Source organism: Pseudorasbora parva, chromosome 1 (genome assembly GCF_024679245.1).
Source record: "Pseudorasbora parva isolate DD20220531a chromosome 1, ASM2467924v1, whole genome shotgun sequence".
In the NCBI taxonomy this organism is placed as follows: domain Eukaryota; kingdom Metazoa; phylum Chordata; class Actinopteri; order Cypriniformes; family Gobionidae; genus Pseudorasbora; species Pseudorasbora parva.
In genome coordinates, this window is record NC_090172.1 from 59,162,344 (window position 1) to 59,183,541 (window position 21,198).

At 39.6% G+C, this 21,198-nt stretch overlaps 1 protein-coding gene across 3 annotated transcripts; it reads right to left on the reverse strand.

The window, feature by feature from the left end:
* Positions 1 to 1,095: 1,095 nt before the first annotated feature.
* On the reverse strand, positions 1,096 to 18,613 carry ponzr6 (plac8 onzin related protein 6). 3 transcript variants are annotated; one of them, XM_067446861.1, is made up of 4 exons: positions 18,512 to 18,613; positions 7,687 to 7,811; positions 4,966 to 5,126; positions 1,096 to 1,534 (listed from the first exon to the last, which is right to left on the reverse strand). In XM_067446861.1, exons 2-4 carry the CDS (start codon positions 7,802 to 7,804, stop codon positions 1,322 to 1,324), a joined length of 492 nt encoding a protein of 163 aa, XP_067302962.1. In that variant the 5' UTR covers positions 7,805 to 7,811; positions 18,512 to 18,613; the 3' UTR covers positions 1,096 to 1,321. The 3 variants fall into 3 exon arrangements, with proteins under 3 accessions (XP_067302962.1, XP_067302971.1, XP_067302953.1); XM_067446870.1 differs by having other exon boundaries at positions 18,516 to 18,554; XM_067446852.1 differs by lacking the exon at positions 18,512 to 18,613 and adding an exon at positions 15,501 to 15,599.
* Between the last annotated feature and the right edge of the window lie 2,585 nt (positions 18,614 to 21,198).

Consider the following 21,198-nt stretch of genomic DNA (forward strand, 5'->3'; position numbering starts at 1 on the left):
ACAAGGATTTGCTGGTTGCTGCAGTTACATGAATCAATTGTGTTTCTGTACATTAGTCCACTCCTCGCCTCCAGATTCCCCTAAGACTAATTTCAGCGTCTCATTAAACTGCCCACATGAGCTCTGCTGTGTCGAAACCGTTCGTTTGGACAAGCTACAACAGTCCAATCACCGGCTGGAAAAAAAGAAAGATCCACACCATAGCTTGTGATTGAGTTTGTCATGTTAAAGGGATAGTTCACCCAAAAATGAGAATGTGATGTGTATCTGCTTACGCCAATGCAGGGCATCAGATGTCGGTGTGTTTGTTCCTTCAGTAGAACACAAATGAAGATTTTTAACTCAACCGTTGCTCGTATAATGCAGGTCAATGGGGTGTATTTCTATGAGTAAAAAACACACCAATCCATATTAAACCCAGCGGCTCCTGGCGACACATTGATGTCTTAAGACACGAAATGATCGGTTTCTGCGAGAAACACAACAGTATTTTTTTTTTTTTACCTTATATCAGACGAATCTCATCCTCAGCACCATTACTTCTGTCAAGGAAGGTCAAAAGACCGGCACGATCATAGATATATTTATTTACATAGATGCCTCATTCGACCGATCCGAGCAGGCTCTAATGAGGCTGTATATCTAGGATCATGCTGAGATTTTTACCTTCCTCGATGGAAGTAATGGTGCTGAGGATGATTTGTTTGATTAGGTAAAAATTTTTAAATAAATACTGTTGTGTTTCTCACAGAAACCAATCGTTTCGTGTCTTAAGACATCAATGTGTCGCCACGAGCCGCAGGGTTTAATATGGATTGGTGTGTTTTTTACTCTCATAGAAATACACCCCATTGACCTGCATTATACGAGCAACGGTTGAGTTAAAAATCTTCATTTGTGTTCTACTGAAGAAACAAACACACCGACATCTGATGCCCTGCATAGGGGTAAGCAGATACACATCACATTCTCATTTTTAGGTGAACTATCCCTTTAACACTGGAGATCTACACTGTTTTCTGTTTTTTAGCATGTTATAATAAGAATGATACTTAAAAAATATACACACAAGAAACAAACAGTTTTGTGAGGAAATATATAATTTATTTACTTAAATAGGTTTATACCCAAATTTGTCAATAAAGGAACTTGCTAAAAAAAATACAGAACATTTTTATTGTTAATATCTTCAGGAAAAAATATTAGCATTCTTAAACAGGTAGGCTATTTATGAATATAGAAATAACATCTCAATAGATTTCCTGAGAATTACGTAACTTCAACAGAACTGCAGGTTTTTGCTCTTTGGGGAGCTCGAGGTTTAGTATCCAGGATTGATGGCCTGCGGAGGCTGGTAGCCCATATTGACAGCTTGAGTTGGCTGGTTAAAAGCTTGTGGCTGCTGGTGAACCGTGTGCACAGTGGAGTTAATGACCACTAGATTGTGCCGTCGAGCCTTTATCTCTCTCGCCATCTGACACCAAACGCACACAGGGCAACAGGTCACCGCACAGCAGTCATTCTGAATTGAACCCTTAATGAGGAGAGGAAACAACATAATCAATATAATGTCAAACTGAGGCCCAGTTTACACCTGGTATTAATGGGTTAGTTCACCCAAAAATGAAAATTGTGTCATTAATTTCTACACCCTAATGTCGTTTGACCTTCAGACACCGATGTCATATTAGTGTTGAAATCCGATGGCTCAGAAAGGCCTTCATTGACACCAATGTCATTTCCTCTCTCAACACCCATAAAGGCACTAAAGACGGCGTTACAAAGCCCATCTCACTACAATCATTTTATGAAGAGACGAGAATAGTTTTTGTGCGCAAAAAAACAACAACAAATAAATAATGACATATAGTGATGGGCCGCTTTCAAAATCAGCGTATTGATTCATGATTTGGATCGCGTCTCAAACTGCTGAATCACGTGACATTGGCGATCCGAATCATGAATCTGATTCATAACCGTTTGAATCTTTGTTTTGAAATCGGCCCATCACTATACAACTATACAAAAACTATTTTTAGCCGCTGTAGTGAGATGGGCTTTGTAACGCCGTCTTTAGTGCCTTTATGGGTCTTGAGAGAGGAAATGACATCTGTGTCAATGAAGGCCTTTCTGAGCCATTGGATTTCAACACTAATATCTTCATCTGTGTCTGAAGATGAACGGAGGACTTACGGGTGTCCAACGACATTAGGGTGAGGAATTATTGACAGAATTTAATTTTTTTTGGTAAACTAACCCTTTAAGGGATAGTTCACCCCCAAAAAAGTAAAAGATCCCATGATTTACTCATCAAGTCATCCTAGGTATATATAACATTATTCTTTCAGACGAACACAATCAAGAGTTATACTAAAAAAGTCCTGGACAATCCAAGTTTTATAATGGCAGCCCAAATTTGAAGCTCCAAAAAGTGCCTCCATTCATTATGAAAGTAGTCCATACAGCTCCAGGGTTTAATAAAGGCCTTCTAAAGACAATCGAAGGGTTTGTGTACGAAAAATATCCATATTTAAAACATTATTAAGTAAAATATCTAGCTTACGTCAGACCACCTTCTGTATTCAAATTAAAGAAAGAGTAAATCGCACGGCGTATAATGTTGGACACAGTGTGAGTGTTTTGAACTGTGAGAAGCGCTACACTTTCTTCGTAAGTTTAATATGCATGGCGGTCCACTGGAAGCTAGATATTTTACTTTATAACGTGTTAAATATGGATACAATCACTGCCATTATAAAGCTTGGAAGAGCCAGGACCTTTTTTCTTTTTATATATAAATGTTATTCAGTGTTATACGCTATATCCTCTGCTCTGTTCTCCTCTGGCCAATTAACAGTGTATGATTATGATTCTGGCAACCTTACAGGTCAGAAATTATATTAGATCTGAATATTCGAAGGATCAGAGTCATCACACCGGAGACGGGGTATATTTAGTGAATATTTAAGAATGCAGCAAACAAATAATTGGTTAAAGCGGTGATGAATTGAGGAATCAACTTTCCCTTGAGCTTTTGATATATAAAAGGTCATGGTACTATAAGAATATCCTGTAAGTTTCAGAGCTGAAAACTTCCTTGTTAGTCAAAGAAAAGCTTTTATAGACACCAGGCCCAGAAAACAATCGTTTGCTTCATCTTTACGTAATCGAGTGACAAAATGCCGCCTCTACAGGACAATAATCACGTGTAATTCGGTAGCCCCGCCCACGGACTCAGCGAGCTGTTCGGATCACGCTAGCGCTAGATATTGCGCTATTCCTGGTTGTGGAAGAACACAGTCGCTGCATAAGCTTCCTTCAGATCCTAATATTAGGAATGAGTGGTTGAACTTTATTTTTAATGAAGTTCCAGCTCACGTGGGAAAGACATGTTCACTTAATTTCACTGCGGGATCGTTTGTAAACAAATCTCAGGTCGATGCTGGATTTGGAGACATTTGATATTAAAACTCAATGCTGTGCCTTCTATTTTGGATCCGACAGTAATGGTGCAACACACTTATGTGAGTAAAACGTGTTTTTATATGTAATAGTATTGCATTGTTATAGATCATTTTGCTTATTAGGGATGGGCAACAGTGGTCGAGTTTTTCTGATAGTGTTCATTTCTGTTGGAAACTGCAGTGTGTATTAGTACGTATTTTGTGGTTTGCAAAAACATTGTCACAGGTACATTTTGCCAATGAGGTTGCTCGTTTTGTGAGAAAAAAAGATATGTAAATGCAGATGTGAACGTTTGTTTGTGGACGTGTATTCGGAGGATTCAAACGATTTGTAATGCTTGCACAAGAGCGCATATGAGGAAAACACTCGGACAGTGTGTGAAATAGTATTACAATAAAGGAAAAGTGCCCATAGTTACCAAATTACCATTAAAAGTGTTCAAATATAGGCTTCATTGTTACACTTACCGCTGTTTTCTCAGGTTGGAGCTGGAATTATTGTATGCTGAGATGTCAGTTCATTTTGGTGCACACAGCATGCATTAAATTATGAAACTGTTCTTTTTGACATTTTGGACTGAAAACAGGCTAAACTTGAGGCCACGTACGGGTGATCTGCCGTAGCTCACACACATCTCCCTCTGCTTCGGCCATCATCTTCTGACAAAACGCGTGCTAATTTTATGCGGGTGATGCGTATCCACCTCTCACGAAGCAGCCTCTCCAACGTTTCGCGAGACTTGCGAACAAGTCATTGCATACTTATTTTAAAATATATAATTAATTATCACTATTGACAGTAGCGGAGGAACGCCACCGAATGTAACAAAGTAAAAGTACAGTTTTTTCACAAGAAATGTACTTGAGTAAAAGTAAAAGTACCAATTTTTAAATATACTCTAAAAGTACAAGTTACCCAAAAAATGTACTCAAGTAAATGTAACGAAGTAAATGTAATTCGTTACTACCCACCTCTGTAAGACATTTATGCATCATAATGTATCAGTTATTTTTTTTATAGTCATATGTTCATATTTGCATAGACATCTCATGTTTTTGTAGCATACATTTTCATAACAGTCTTAAAATAGTTTCATATCTCCATGACGGAGACGCCCCGCCCCCCGCACATGGTTAATCGATTACTCATTTTTAAGACCTATCGATGATCGAAATGAAAAATTGACAAAAATGCCCATCCCTATTGCTTATGTGTACGTGTCTAACAGAACGTACCTTTCGCACGCTGGACTCAGGCACGTATATATTTCTTGTTTTGAATAAGCGACCTCTAGCAGTGAAAAATTACATATTGTGCCTTTAAACAGCAAAATATTTCAACATTGATAATAATCAGAAATGTTTCTTGAGCTTTAAATCATCATATTAGAATGATTTCTGAAGGATCATCATGAGACACTGAAGACTGAAGTAATGATGCTGAAAGTGTACTTATTTTAAATAGTAGTAATGGTCAAACTTGAAATTCAACAGTGATTACCTGAATGTGGTACCTCTCTCTCATGCTGCTCCTCATGGCGAATGTAATTGGGTGCAACATGCCCCCGAAGCAAATCTCCAGCAAGGGGAGACAGAGACACTCTCCAAAATCCTCACTGGTCTTGCACATGAGGCAATATGTACAAAATAAACCACAGCAACCTGCCACAGGAAAACAGCTGTCAATGTTGAAGAGTTTCTCACACTTTCAGTTCATCTGCAATCTCACATCACAAACACAAACATGTGCACACTAGGGATGCCACAATACTTAATATAATATTGAACCGTTCGGTACGGCATCCACGGTTCAATACGCGCTTGTGAATTGCGTTGAAATTGTTTTTTTCATTTAATTATTTCTATTTCTCTTCGTTTGAAATATTTCTCTCAGTTTATTTCGCCTTTTTTTGAGTGTGTCTGTGAGTCTATGCGCTGATATGAGCAAATATAAAATTATATGCACTAAAGTTAGGGGTTGTTTAGCTGCGTTTTAAAGCCTTGCCGGTTGTGGCAAGCAGCGAGGTGAGGGACCGTGAGAGCGGGCCGGTGGCGAGTGATAATGAGCGCCAGCTGTGCGACACACCGGTCTCGTCTTCCACTGTCTTTGCTCCTCTTTTTATAATCCCGTCACCCCGCTGTGGTGAGACGAGACCGGTGTGTTCCGCGCAGCTGGCGCTCATTATCACTCTCACGGTCCCTCGCCTCGCTGTTTGCACACACCAGTTAAACAATTCATTCGTGTTTTACATGCGCTGAGCGTGCGCACCTGTCAAACACACGTGATTACTGGACTAAGTAGTCTTACTGTGCTAATACTGTCAAATACACACACAAGGTTAACATATATAAACACAGTCGGTTATGTCTAAAGTGAAAGTAAAATCGCGTGTTTGTATATGAGATCCGAGCAGGTCTTAGCAGCGCAGCCTAGTGACTGTGAACACTTGTACTTAAAGAAACAGTTTACCTCTAAATTAAAGTAAAAATTACTTTTAAAAATTAAAAAACAAAAAGAAAACTCACTCACTGCTCTTAAATAAAGTATATAAAGTAGCTGTCAATCAATGTATATTGCATATTGAAGACTGTTTTAATTTACTAGTTTTAATTTTAGCCAACATTTATTTATTCAATTTCATACTTGCTACTGTACATCTCTGAGCTGCCACTGTAAATCTTTATATATTTTATATCATACAATACACCAGGAAGTTTTTTTTTTTTTAAAGTTAAGTTAAGTTTAAGCAAGGTTTTTCAAGTCTTTTTAAGTAAAATAAAGAAAGAGTATTAGGGCTGTGCAATATTTCAAAATTATCGAAATATTGCAAATGTATATATCGCAATATGCATATCGCAACGGCACGCAATATCTGAATGATTCTAATAGGCTACTTCAACATTGTGAAAAGTGCACGTTTTAGGTCAACGCATATAGCAGAGAATAGACTGGGCACACGACTGTTACTTATGGGACTTGCTTGACACACACACACACACACACACACACACACACACCAAAACGTGAACGACACTGCAGGTCACTTTCAGAAGTTGTAGCGATGCTTTCTTTTCCCAGAAAGAATGTGAAACATAAATGGTTTAATTCTCAGTTTTTAAATAATATTTTTTAACATAATTTAAATAAATTTTACACACTAACTGCAATATCGTATCGCATATCTTATATTAAATTATTTCACAAGATATTGCATATCACATTTTTCTTCGATATCGCACTTTAATATTGCAATAGCCCTAAAGAGTATTACAATAAAAACCGAGGTATGTATTAAACCGTGGACTAACTGTATTGCTGCATCCCTAGTGCACACACAGAAGTGGGGATTAGGGTGCAGTGAGCGGGGATTAGGGTGCAGTGAGCGGGGATTAGGGTTCAGTGAGTGGGGATTAGGGTTCAGTGAGTGGGGATTAGGGTGCAGTGAGTGGGGATTAGGGTGCAGTGAGTGGGGATTAGGGTGCAGTGAGTGGGGTTAGGGTGCAGTGAGTGGGGATTAGGGTGCAGTGAGTGGAGATTAGGGTGCAGTGAGTGGGGTTAGGGTGCAGTGAGTGGGGATTAGGGTGCAGTGAGTGGGGATTAGGGTGCAGTGAGTGGGGTTAGGGTGCAGTGAGTGGGGATTAGGGTGCAGTGTGTGGGGATTAGGGTGCAGTGAGTGGGGATTAAGGTGCAGTGAGTGGGGATTAGGGTGCAGTGAGTGGGGATTAGGGTGCAGTGAGCGGGGATTAGGGTGCAGTGAGCGGGGATTAGGGTGCAGTGAGTGGGGATTAGGGTGCAGTGAGTGGGGATTAGGGTGCAGTGAGTGGGGATTAGGGTGCAGTGAGTGGGGTTAGGGTGCAGTGAGTGGGGATTAGGGTGCAGTGAGCGGGGATTAGGGTGCAGTGAGCGGGGATTAGGGTGCAGTGAGTGGGGATTAGGGTGCAGTGAGTGGGGATTAGGGTGCAGTGAGTGGGGTTAGGGTGCAGTGAGTGGGGATTAGGGTGCAGTGAGTGGGGATTAGGGTGCAGTGAGTGGGGTTAGGGTGCAGTGAGTGGGGTTAGGGTGCAGTGAGTGGGGATTAGGGTGCAGTGAGTGGGGTTAGGGTGCAGTGTGCAGCACACACAGATGCCCGTTCTGATGTATTGTGAATCGTGATATGTCCTTCTGATGTAATATGGAAGTTACTCTTAAAGCATTAAAAAACAACATTAAAAACACACTTACAGATGCCCATGTCTTCGCAGCAGTCGCACATTCCGCTGCTCCATTGGTTTACCTTGAAGTTATCAGAGGTCAATACCATGGCTGGCTGGACACTTACAGTTGACTGTGCCATCATCATTATTCGACTGAGATGGGAAAACACAGGGAAAAATCCACAGGCAAGTGAGAATGCTTGTCTTCAACATATGCTTCTAATAAATAAATATAAATAGATTTGTATGAGGCGTTTGTTTAAGCAAATGTACATTTTGTGTCAGATTTGGTGAATATATCTAATTTTGTTTAGGAGTTAAATAAAAAAATCAGCCACACCCGACTTTGATTGTATTTTTTGCCACTTATCAAAATTTTAACATTTGACCATTAACGTCTCGATCGGAGAAACGTTTTCGAAGATATTCATAAAAGTTGTTTAAATGCTAAATTTACAATGTTAAACAAACCATGAGGTACAACCTGACATTTTTGGTATTGGTGGATTCGGCAAGGATTCCCATGAAAATAAATCAACCAAATCCAAATTTGTAAGCATGTTAATATTTGATTTTACCACAAGGCTGACCCATAGCGAGTTTCATAACAATAAGCTAATGCATTCATGAAAGACAGCATTTTACTACAAAATTTTAACATGGTATAGAAAATTGGATTTCATTTGACTCTGTGAATCTAATAAGACCACTTTTATGATTTTGAGACAGGGGTAGCTGCAGCTTGGAGTAATGGGCGTGGCAAGAGGTAGGGGCGTGGCTGGAGGTAGGGGCGTGGTGAGAGGTTTCTCATTGGTCAAAGGAGCTTCCTCCTGGCGACTGCGTTGGCCAATCAGCAGTAACCAATGGAGGAATGAGAACACAAGCCTTTGATGACAAATTCAACTGACGTTTTAAAAAACTTAATTGTAAAAATGACTACTTAATAAATGTTTTTTGGGATAAAATGTTGTTTGTTTTGCTTATTTGATTAATGTCACTTAAAAGTAGTTTATTAAACCGGTTTTACTTCATTTAATATTATATGGTGAGTGTTTGATCAAACACGTATATATATGTATGCCTTTATACAGCAAAAACATTTGCTTTACCATTATTATAAAAATAACATTACTTTTAGTTTGTATGTACTTTAAATGAAAGTACAAAATTAGTATGACTTTAATAGTGTCAGGAGACATTTTTATCTTTAAAATAATAATTAGTTTTTTGATTATTTTAAATTGTATTATTTAGTTCAAGTACAGACATTTCAAGTATAATTCAATAAAAACGATAAATACAAAGCATTGTGAATACAGCTCAAAATTTGTAAATTAGAGAATAACAATAACAAGTATAAAATGAACAATACAAATAAATACAAAAATAGAAGTTTATGAATCAAGGTAGAAAACGTTTTGTTTTGTGATCTCATGTTTGAAAAGGTTTAAAAGTATACTGTGAGATCAGTCTTATAAAAGGTAATATAAGAAGGGTTCTTTCATTTGTGTCATGCATATAAAACTTCGGCAAAATAATATAATTATATAATTTAGTTTTTCAGAAAAATATGGGTTTTGGAAACAAAGTAAAATGTCATGAGGATCTAAATTCTAATACTAGGAATGTCTATTTTAGGGATATCTATTTTAAAGTCAGTCCAAATGAAATAGAAAAAGGGCAATACAAAAATAAATGTTTAATATATTCAAGTGATGTGTTAAAAAAGTGCATTTATCACAAACAGTATGAATGTTTTTTTAATGATTGATCCTAAAAAACTCGCGGTGGCGATGACGTCACGTAACCCGCGCCATACAGAAGGTTTTGAAGGTAACATACTTTTGAATGTATTCTTATTATCATTATTGCTTTTTTACAGTGAAAGAAATGTATTTTGTCTTGTGTAATTATAGTGATTCAGTTTATGGCTCGCTTTTATGCGGATCAGGAAGCTTTTCGCGTCCTGGTCATAGACTGTAAAAAGACCTCTCGGCACGCCCCATACCTCTCTGCACGCCCCATTCCTTTCCGACCTCATGGCACGCCCATTGCTGCAGTCTGTAGTTACCTCTACTTGATGATTTTTGGGCAAACCGTTAGAAGTTAGACATTTTTCTCATCTCCGGACCAGTAGGTGGCACTGTGCCGAAATCCAGCATGTAGCCTCGGGCCATGAATACGATAAAGCATTGCGGAGTTAAAGCCTTGTGTCTATTTTCGCAACGCGCTACCTGAAATTCGTTCACACATTATTCAAAAACACTTTGATGAATCAACAAAAATTTTAATTTTTTGTTGGCATTGTCTGAAGATGATTCACTACAAATGACGTCATAGTCTAAACAAGCGTCTTGAGCCAAGGAATCAGAGGGAGAAAATAATTGTGTTTCTAGCCCTTACAGTTCAAAAGTTATTAGCACAAACGTAAGTGCAACTTTGGACAGTTGGTGGCACGAGAGGGACTTGGTTAGAGACTCCAAATTTACAATGGCGACATTTCAGACTGTCCTGAATCTACGTGACAAATTCCATAACTTTCCCAAAAAATTGATTCTGCACTAATTTGATCTACTTTTGAAGTGTTTTAAAAAATAATATAGATTTAGTTAGCAAATGACAATCGATAATTTTTTTGTCTATATTTTAAGACAAAGGTCTTCTTGCTCAAGGTCAATAAAAGCAAACTTTTTTTTAATTAACGGAAGTATATGTAAAAATATGGTATTTGTGGTAAAAAGTGCCCCTGCTTTCGGGGCGAAAGGCACAATAATTAACATGATAATAAACAACTGGCCGACATTTTTTCATGTGTTGAAGAAGAAGTTTTATTTATATAGCGCCTTTCCGTAGCAGTACATTCAAACACTTACATATACATCTATATATACACATCACATAATCCATATAATTGCATTATCCGAAATGCTTGTTAAATAGATATGTTTTTAACTGGGACTTAAATGCACCCACAGATGTTTCGTAGTGTAAGAGGCAGCGAATTCCATAATTGAGGAGCATTTATACTAAATGACCTTACACCAACAGTAGACAAACGGAAACGAGGGATGGACAACAAACCAAGTTCAGCTGATCTAAGGGACCGGACCGGGAGGTAAGGGGAGAGTAGGTCAGACAGATATTGGGGAGCAAGACCATTTAATGCTTTGAACGTTAGAAGCAATACCTTAAAGCAACAGGTAGCCAGTAAAGGTCATGAAGCAGAGGAGTAGTGTGAGCAGAGCCCCTAGTGCAGGTGAGAACTCTTGCTGCTGAGTTTTGAACATACTGTAATCTTGCGATACGTTTTTTGGGAAGACCAAGAAATAAGTCATTGCAATAGTCCAGACGTGAAGAGATTAATGCGTGAATTAAAGGGATAGTTCACTTTATAATAACAATTCTGTCATCCTTTACTCACCCTCAAGTTGTTTCAAACCTGTATGAATTTCTTTCTTCAACTGAAAACAAGGGAAGATATTTTGAAGAATGTCAGTAACCAAACAGTTAACTGGAGCCATTGACTTCAATAGTAGGTAAAAAATATGGCTGCAGTTAACTGTTTGGTTACTGACATCCCTTTGTGGTTTCAGTATCAGCTATGGTGAGAGAAGATCAGAGACGAGCAATATTACGAAGATGGAAAAAAGAGTTTTTAACAAGAGAAGAAATGTGAGGGCCAAAAGATAAGATTTGAATCGAATAAAACACCAAGGTTACGGATCAAGGACGAAGGCTTAATGTGAGTTCCAAGAACACAAAAGACTGGTTCATCGTTTTGACTGTGGCAGTAGAACCAATCAATAATATCTCATTTTTTTATCATTCAATTTAAGGAAATTCCGGGACATCCACTACTTAATGTCCCTGATACATGCTGTGAGTGAGTCAGGCAGAGATGGAGCACTGGAGCTGGTGGTGAGGTAGATTTGAATATCATCTGCCTAGCAGTGGAACTGAAGTCCATGCTTGCGTATGATGTCACCGAGTGGATATATGTAGATGATAAATAACAGTGGGCCAAGAACCGAACCTGAGGAACACCCTGAGTGAAGCAGTAGCAGATCTAAACCCTTGTATAGTGATATACTTTCTGTCACTAATGTAGGAAATGAGCTAAGAAAGTGCTGAGCCAGTGATGCCAATGTCAGAAAGCCTAGAGATCATTAATTCATGGCAGACTGTGTCGAAAGCAGCGCTTAAAACAAAGCAAGATGTTTATCAGCCCTGCATCCATGGACAGTTATGTCGTTAACCACCCGGAGAAGAGCCGTTTCAGTGCTGCGTGATGGACAAAAACAAGACTGAAAAGGTTCAAAAAGGCCATTTATATCCAAATATGACCGCAATTGCGAAGCAACAACTCTTTCAATGGCTTTGCTTATAAATGGTAAGTTGGATATTGGTCTGTAATTGTCCATGTTTAGGTGGTCTAGGCCTGGTTTTTAATAATCGGCGTCACCGGAGCCATTTTTAGATCTGCAGGAACAACGCCGGACAACAAACTACAGTTAACCATATGTGTTATGAAGGGTGCAACCTCAGAGACACACAACTTAAGCAGAACATTATATGGTTAGCCTAGAAATCTAGACGCACCCTAGCAGCAGCAAATTTAATCTGCCCGCAAGTGTCGTCTAGGAACTCTCAATACCCTTCTGAGCTGTATTCCTCATAATCTGGATGGGCCAATCACATCGTGTATAGAGTCAGCGGGCGGGGCCACAATGACGACGGCCGAGTTGCGTTTGCGTGCTTCTAGTAAACACAGAAACTGGCGAACGGCGGTCTTTCGAATCAGCTTTGACCGCGACTCTGGAAGATTTGGAGTTAAAGGGGTACTTCAGCGCTGGGAAGATGAATCTGTATTTAAACTGGGTCATCAATGCAGTAGAAATGTGAAATTATTTTTGAATTTGGTGTCTTCTAGACTGAGAAAAGACAGAAAATGTATTTTTGTCCCATGGGGATGAAAGACTACAACTCCCAGAATGCTTCGCTGCCCCGTGAGGCCACTCCCAAAGCCACCAACTTGATTACTGTGACTGAGTTAGAGAAGACACTACAATTAAAAACTGAACGTGTGTTCAATATAACGAGTGAGTCACCGCGTGAGTCTCACAGCACCGAGCACTGACTGCAGGAGTGATGAGAGCTGAGGTAATCGTGACTACACTCGCGGCATACATTCACAACGCGAGTTCAGTCTGGCACGTTTCAGTTCATGCCTTTGCAAGCTTAACTTTCATAGAAATTAATTTGAGAAGTTAAAAGACTTACATTGCTCACCATAGCTCCGTTTAAATGAGTGCCTGTAGCTGAGCTGAGCTCTCTCTGCGAGCTGAGTGTGATCTCCATCCCTCATGCGCAGATTCAAAACATGCGGAAATGGCTCCCTCTGCTGGCTGTAGTCTTTAGCCTTTGGCCAAACATTCCTCCTATGATGCAAAAATCGTCAATTTACATCATAGGAGGAATTTTTCCAGAAATAAAATGCATAAATCTCTTGTCTCAGGGAGATATGAGGGGGGAAAGCACAATCATTTGAATATACTCCAGGGTTTCTACTGAAACAAAGCCATATGCTAATCGCTGAAGTAACCCCTTAAGCTTTTCTCTGAGAAAAGAACAAAGAACGGCACTGAAGTCATTCTTAAAAAGGGAAGATGTGTTCGGAGTTTAGCCGACCGGATACGGTGAATGTTTAATCTGTCAACGAGCTCTGTTTCACCTTTGTTGCTCTGGTTGGTGGTAGCGCTATCCTATCGCGTGCAGAGGGAGTTTGAAAGACAACCGTTAATCCGGCTCTCAGATTGAGCTGTCAATGGTGAGTTTCCAGACCAAACATCTTGATGTGGCTCTGGCTTGTCAGGCTAATAGACTGCAGCGCACGACATCAACGTCATAGTTTCCAGACCAAACATAGTTTCCAGACCAGTTTCCAGACCAAACATCAGTTTCCAGACCAGTTTCCATAGTTTCCAGACCAAACATCTTGATGTGGGTCTGGCTTGTCAGGCTATTATATGGCTAGATTCAGATGGGAAATATCATATTACGTTGCGTGAACGCCTTAGTGATAATCACCATTTTAATAATGAAATATAGATTAAAAAAATACTATATTTTTATATTGACATATTATTTATTATTATATTTATTTATATTAACATATTTTAATGACAGTGTGTGCATAATTATTCTGATCTTTTTTGCACATTTTACATTACATTTAGATCAATCTTAACTACTACTATTACTGCCTTATTATAGCCTTCTGATAGGTCATCTATAAACAGTTTTCATGTATTTCACAACACTTCAGCTTGTGATTCTTATGAAGTGTAGGTCATATTTCAGGTTTCTTAAGTCTCTGAGGAGCTTCTGGAGACTCCAGGTTGGTTGCAGTTCTGGAAAATGGTGGCACTGGAGACTAAAGGGTCCCTGATGGTTTCACACCTGATGCTTCACCATAATTGGTCTTTTTTTTCAGTTAACATGTGTCTCTTCTTTCCTGGCCTGTTTTTGTTTGACCCTGCTGAACCAATGAGCGGTTTGCTGCCCATTGGTCACACCTTCATTTTGCAATGTCTAGTATTGCATCCTCCTCATGAGCATTTAATAATTTTTGACATTTCATTGCGAGTTAAATCTCTTTTTTGGCCTATTTTACCTGTAAAAAAAACTGCTTATGCACACCTGAATATAAGGTATTTTTCACTTCCAGCCTTCCTTAACTACATATCACTTATAAATGATTAAATACAAAATGAATTAGTTATTAAGATTGATGAGGTTTAGAATTGATCAAATGTGCTTGGAAAAAAATATGATCAGAATATCTATTTGCTGGTATAGCCTAATTATTAGGGTGATTATATTTTGCTTACCAAAAACCAGGACACTCGGCCTGGCAATGAGATACTCAAATGATCCTTGCAGTTTACTCAAAGATGCCTTATTAATTTCAATACATTTAAATTATGCCCCTCTGTATGGATAGAAAATGATTATATTACAAAATACTATTGTCCTTGGAAAACAGGACGTTTGGTTACCTTTTAATTATGCACACACTGTGTAGAATAAAAAATAATTATTTTATTTATCGAAATAAACAGAAAATAGCACAAACCTTGCCAAAATGATTGTTTTGAGCAAGTAACTGAGAGATTATTAAAAACGTATCATTTTGCCTAAAGTGTATTTGTATACTTTTTGCCTTTGTTTTGCCCCTTTCTGGTTTTTCTGTGAGGGTAAAAAGCCCCACCTTACCACCTCATATATTTTTTTTTTAAATAAAATAAACCACTTTTATGATTTATTTCCACAGAATATGTTGCTCCATAAATGTTCAATACAAACATAGCACTTATTTTCTTTTTCTGCAATCAAACACTAGTAAAAAAAAAAAGCTAAACATTTTCTTTAAGTGAGCCTTTAGCCCCGTTGGGGACCTTATTGCTTTTATAAGACGGTAATAACAAATATTTAATCCGAAATGTAATTACTTAAGTAAAATAATTCAATTCCATTCCTTCCGTTTCCGAGTAAACGGCAAGTGTTCCTTGTAATGCCTTAAATGATGGAGCTCAAATAAAAACAGTTACTAGGAACTATTCTCCCGCGCTGTGTCATTTATTTGTTTATGATTTTTTCCCCCCTATCTCTCTCCGTCTTGTAGTTTAAACCCCCCCTGTTCGTGGTACAGTGCGATTTTAAGCACCATTAATCTATATAACTCGATGAACATACAGTATCATAGCTGAAACAGAAAACTTGTAAAATATATTCCCTCAACACTTCAGAAATGTGGTCTCTCAAACGTCCTTATCAACTTACCTCCAGCCCCGAATGAGAAGATTTTTGCGCGCGGGAACTAGGGTGTTAGCACCCCCTGTTTTCACAGGACTGTAAATGCAACGCTTTTGTTCCATTTACATTTATTCATTTTGTAGCATTTACTATTTTATTTGTAATAAATACTTTAAGTGCGCTATTAAAAGGTGTTATTATATGTTAAATCGTTTATTTTAAAAAAAATTCGCTGAGTGTGGCGTCATATTATGACCTTGCAGCTCTTACTCCTGAGTAAGTAAACCTTCGGTGTTGTGTAAGGTAAGTTAGGCATTATTATTTATTTATTTAATTAGTTTATTTTTATATCCTGTCGCTGTGTATGCTGTTTTATTGTAAGTATAAACAGCTCAATAACTTAATTTAAAGGCTTAATTTATGTCTACTAGACTAGTCCATTTTACCGATGGGGGAAGGGTGTGGCCTCAAACTGTTGTGAGAAGATGAATGTTCAGGAGCAGTGTTGCTAAGTGGGCTACTTTTAAGTTGTTGCCGTGGGTAACCCTGCATGTATAATTTAGCACTCCATCAACCCCAAAACATAATAATTTAGATGAGACTTCGGCAGCCCGATGGGGAAAATCGCACTTGGCTATCTTTGGGCTACTTTCGCCGGGCCACCCGGCAGTCCTTGCTCAGGACTGACATCTTTATAAGAGTTTAAGGCTTGGTAATTTAAATATTAATGCACAAGTAGACCTGTGTGGAAAGCGTACGCACACATCTGAAACGCGTGCCCAGAACAGTGCGACTCAGAGCTTGCGATTACTGAATCGAGCTAAGTTTCAAGTTTTTGCACAGACAAATTCGCATAAAATTATGTCAAATAATACCCGTCTCGGAGTAGTAACCATTGTTAAACAAAGTTTTTGGCTTAAGGGAAATAAACAGTAGAGAAAGACAACACAGGCAACCTTGTAACCTATGTTTTTCCAAAAATCTACCCATGAAACTGCACTGAAACAGCCATCAAACCCATGACTTCCCACCCGTGAACTCTATCTAGATCGAGTTCTGACGTCACATAGCCTGCAATTTATGGGCTTAAAAACCTGCCTGGAGAGCAGGATTAGTATCAGTGTACTGGATCTGTGCATCAAGTCTTAAAGGGGCTTTAAAGGCCCACTGAAGTGCCTTGAAACGCGCTGCATTATTCAATGTGTTGACGTAATTTCCACTGAAACGGCTTCAGCTGTTAGCAGCTCCTCCCCTTTTGTGAAACAGCCAATAGCGTTTCGTTAATACACAGTTTGACTAGAGCCTTTCTGTTTGGTAAAGCCAATATATTTTTACGTTCTATGGGTAAAGCCAGTTTCCTCGAGCTGTTTATCGTCATAATCTTTTTGTCACATCGCTTTGTAATGCAGCGTTCTGTGCAGAATTCAAATGGGTCGATATGTTTGTTGTCTGCGTTGACTCGCACATATGAGCCATATGAACTTTAGACCAGAGCCGTTGGTGTGTGTGCGCTGTGTGAAACTAACGTGAAAACAGACTTCATTCGCCTCAAACGAAAGCATATTTACACTGAATCGTTTCCTATCGCATATATAGTGAGCTATGTGCCTTTCACCATGTAGAAATTAGTAAATGTGTGACCAACTGACCGATTTCAGCTATAACTTCAGCCGTGGGGGCGGGGCTTTAGATTCTAGAGAGCATTTGATTGGACAGAAGATTTGATGAGAAGGTGAAGTCTGCGATGATGTCATCAAAATCTGTCATTCGTTTTAACGGAAGTGAGAGACTGTGCGTTTTGAATGCCTATATCTCCTAAATGCAAATTTTGTTGTGTTACCAGTTTATGCATAACTTTATGGCTAACATAGTCATACTAAAAGCTAAAATACTTCATTTTGATTTCAGTGGGCCTTTAGTGACAGCAGTTTTGTTAATCAAACTACAAAGGACAAAGAAAAAAATCAGTCTCTGCTCTTGACTGAATTTATAGTACTATCCGGTGTTGTTTTACATTTGATTACTTTATTCAGTTTCACAGAGATTAGATTACATTTGGTAGACTATCTAAAGTTAAAGGGTTTTACATCATTTTACATTCACTGCCCCACTATATAAGACAAAACAGATTGTGTGAATAGCAGCAGTCTTGAAAGAGCAAAGTAACATTGGTTTTGATGGTTGTAGCATCACAATAAACAAGATAGAAAGTAAAAACGATCTAAAAGGAAGTATTTATTGTCCATATTTTTTAGGCTTCTGAGTCAGTTGTAAGAATCTTTTGTAAGAAAGCCAAAGTCCAAACATACGTTTGAAAACTTTCTGTAAGTTGGGTGGAGAGGATTTAAATAGCATCACATTAAATGGAAACAGCAAAGAGATATATGGTTGCTTTTAGTCTTCAGTCTGCCATGATCTATTATATCCATAACATTCAGAGATCATGGCGAAACTGGAGCCGGACAGAAAAATAAAAATCCTTTCTCCACCCGCAGGGACTGCCCGCTTCCTTGCCCCAGCATAGAGGAAACACAATGCAAATCTCCACACCTTTATTCAGGCAAAGAGTATCAGAGCATAATGAGCATAATGACGGAGAAGGAAGAAAAGATGGAAAACGAGAGAATGGTTGCCAATGGCCGCATAACAACATGAAATGAAAACACACAAGCAAGGTCAGGGAACTGGTTTTTCATATTTTCCTCCTCATTTTACTTGTAAATTGTCGCCATGTTCTCTTATTTCATGGACGGAAAACATTCAGCATAAAGCATTTGACATTGCTAGAAAAAAAAGAGCTTTAGCATAAAGTATTAAGAGGCGCAATTACAATTAAAGCCTGGACATGCCTAAACTAATACTGTTTAAAAAAGACATTACATTACATGTTGAGGTGCAAAAGCTCTTTTAAAAGCAAAAAGCCCCAAAAACATCTAAAAAATAATTATCTAACAAAAAGTAATCAGATATAGAAAGAGTTCAGAAAAGTAATACAAGCGATGCATATTCTATATGCACAAGTCTAGAAAACGACGTACTTGCCTGAAGCCTGGTCTTCAGAGGGTGTGTGTGTGTGTGTGTGTTTGAGAGAGACGTGTGTTGATGCAGTGATGTTCACGAGGGGAGGAAACCAAAAAGCCACCAGGTTGAAAGGTGGAGCGCCAGTGTGCGTGACCACAGATGATTGTGCACGTCACACAACCCCTACCCTTCACCATTATGAATGCAGAATAATAATAGACAAGCAGGTGCATTTCTTTTGCAACTCTGAAAATCATTCTGACAATCATTAGGCATTGTTATGTATACTGATTATAAACCAGTTAACATGACATTTATAAAATTGATATTATGAGTTGATATTATAAAGATCTTTGTAAAAAGTCTTATTTGCACAGTAACAGATCCTGAAACAAAACCGGTCTGCAGGCACTGAGCGGAATAAAGGTTTGCTAAACAACAGCGTGATGCCAAATGTAAACACTGCAATGAATATGGTAATGAATCAGAAAACATACACAGATTAAGTCTTCTCCGCTAACAGAATGCATTGTCTCAATTGCCTGGACCCGGGATCAGGTTACCCAGATAGCAAAATTGCTCTGGCCCAGATCCGGCCCACACTTTACACTTTCATCTGGCCCACTACCCGCGTGGAATGATGGCACTTGGGCGGTCCGCTCCCGTTTGCCAGATTTAGGCCGCAATCAAGCCATAGCAACGCCGCATGTCAGCCATGAACAAAACGCATGAAGCAGAACTGGCCCACATCTGGCCCAGATAGCAAAATTGCTCTGGCCCAGATCCGGCCCACACTTGACACTTTCATCTGGCCCACTACCCGCGTGGAATGATGGCACTTGGGCGGTCCACTCCCGTTTGTCAGATTTAGGCCACAATCAAGCCATAGCAACGCCGCATGTCAGCCATGAACAAAACGCATGAAGCAGAACTGGCCCACATCTGGCCCAGATAGCAAAATTGCTCTGGCCCAGATCCGGCCCACACTTTACACTTTCATTTGGCCCACTACCCGCGTGGAATGATGGCACTTGGGCGGTCCGCTCCCGTTTGCCAGATTTAGGCCGCAATCAAGCCATAGCAACGCCGCATGTCAGCCATGAACAAAACGCATGAGGCAGAACTGGCCCACATCTGGCCCAGATAGCAAAAAATGCTCTGGCCCAGATCCGGCCCACACTTGACACTTTCATCTGGCCCACTACCCGCGTGGAATGATGGCACTTGGGCGGTCCACTCCCGTTTGTCAGATTTAGGCCACAATCAAGCCATAGCAACGCCGCATGTCAGCCATGAACAAAACGCATGAAGCAGAACTGGCCCACATCTGGCCCAGATAGCAAAATTGCTCTGGCCCAGATCCGGCCCACACTTGACACTTTCATCTGGCCCACTACCCGCGTGGAATGATGGCACTTGGGCGGTCCACTCCTGTTTGTCAGATTTAGGCCAAAATCAAGCCATAGCAACGCCGCATGTCAGCCATGAACAAAACGCATGAAGCAGAAATGGCCCACATCTGGGCAACAGTTCATTTGAATTCTGGCCCAGATCCGGCCCAGATTTAATACCTTGCTTTGGCCCACATACCACGTGGAATGATGGCACTTGGGTGGTCCGCTCCTGTTTGCCAGATTTGGGCCACATTCAAGCCATAGCAATGCCACATGTCAGCTATAAACTAAACACATGAAGCAGAAATGGCCCACATCTGGGCAACAGTTTATTTGAATTCTGGCCCAGATCCGGCCCAGATGTAATATCTTGCTTTGGCCCACATACTGTGTGAAAGGATGGCACTTGGGCGGTTCGCTCCTGTTTGCCAGATTTGGGCCACAATCAAGCCATAGCAATGCCACATATCAGCTATGAACAAAACGCATGAAGCAGAACTGGCCCACAACTGTTGCCCAGATGTGGGCCAGTTCTGCTTCATGTGTAGGTATTAGATCCGGCCCAGATCTAATACCTTGCTCTGGCCCACATACCACATGGAATAATAGCACTTGGGCGGTCCGCTCTTGTTTGCCAGATTTGGGCCACAATCAAGCCATAGCAATGCCACATGTCAACCATGAACAAAACACATGAAGCAGAAATGGCCCACATCTGGCTAACAGTTAAATTTAATTCTGGCCCAGGTCCGACCCATATCTAATACCTTGCTCTGGCCCACATACCGTGTGAAATGATGGCACTTGAGTGGTCCACTTTTGTTTCCCAGATTTGGGCCACAATCAAGCAATAGCAATGCCACATGTCAGCCATGAACAAAACACATGAAGCCGAAATGGCCCACATATGGCTCACAGTTAAATTTAATTCTGGCCTAGGTCCGGCCCAGATCTAATACCTTGCTTTGGCCGATATAAACCAGAACTGACCCTAATGTGGGCCACAGTTGGTCTTTTACACAATCCTCATTCGGCCCACATGCTGTTTGCCAAATCTGGTCCACAATCAGGCCATTGCACAATTCAAGTTACCTTTCTTTGTTAATGCTTTATAAAGTTTCAAAGCAGATTTACAGGAATAAACATGAAAATAATTATTTAATTATTCAAACAGAGTTAAATTCTGCAGTAAAGCAGCCCTAAAAAGAAAATAGTGTCACAGCTGAAGTCAGGTCAGTGTTGATTCAGTTCTGTTCAATAACTGTGTAAGGTTCATCAATTATGAAATCAGTTCAATTTGCTATAAAGCA

What these genes read in the sequence shown, in the direction of transcription:
- ponzr6 (XM_067446852.1), bottom strand. Translation starts at nt 15,595, where the DNA reads ATGGAACAAAAGCGTTGCATTTACAGTCCTGTGAAAACAGGGGGTGCT. An exon ending in CTGCGAAGACATGGGCATCT is followed by an intron (nt 5,127 to 7,686) that starts GTAAGTGTGTTT and finishes TTCCTGTGGCAG; the next exon opens with GTTGCTGTGGTTTATTTTGT. An exon ending in GAGAGAGGTACCACATTCAG is followed by an intron (nt 1,535 to 4,965) that starts GTAATCACTGTT and finishes CTCCTCATTAAG; the next exon opens with GGTTCAATTCAGAATGACTG.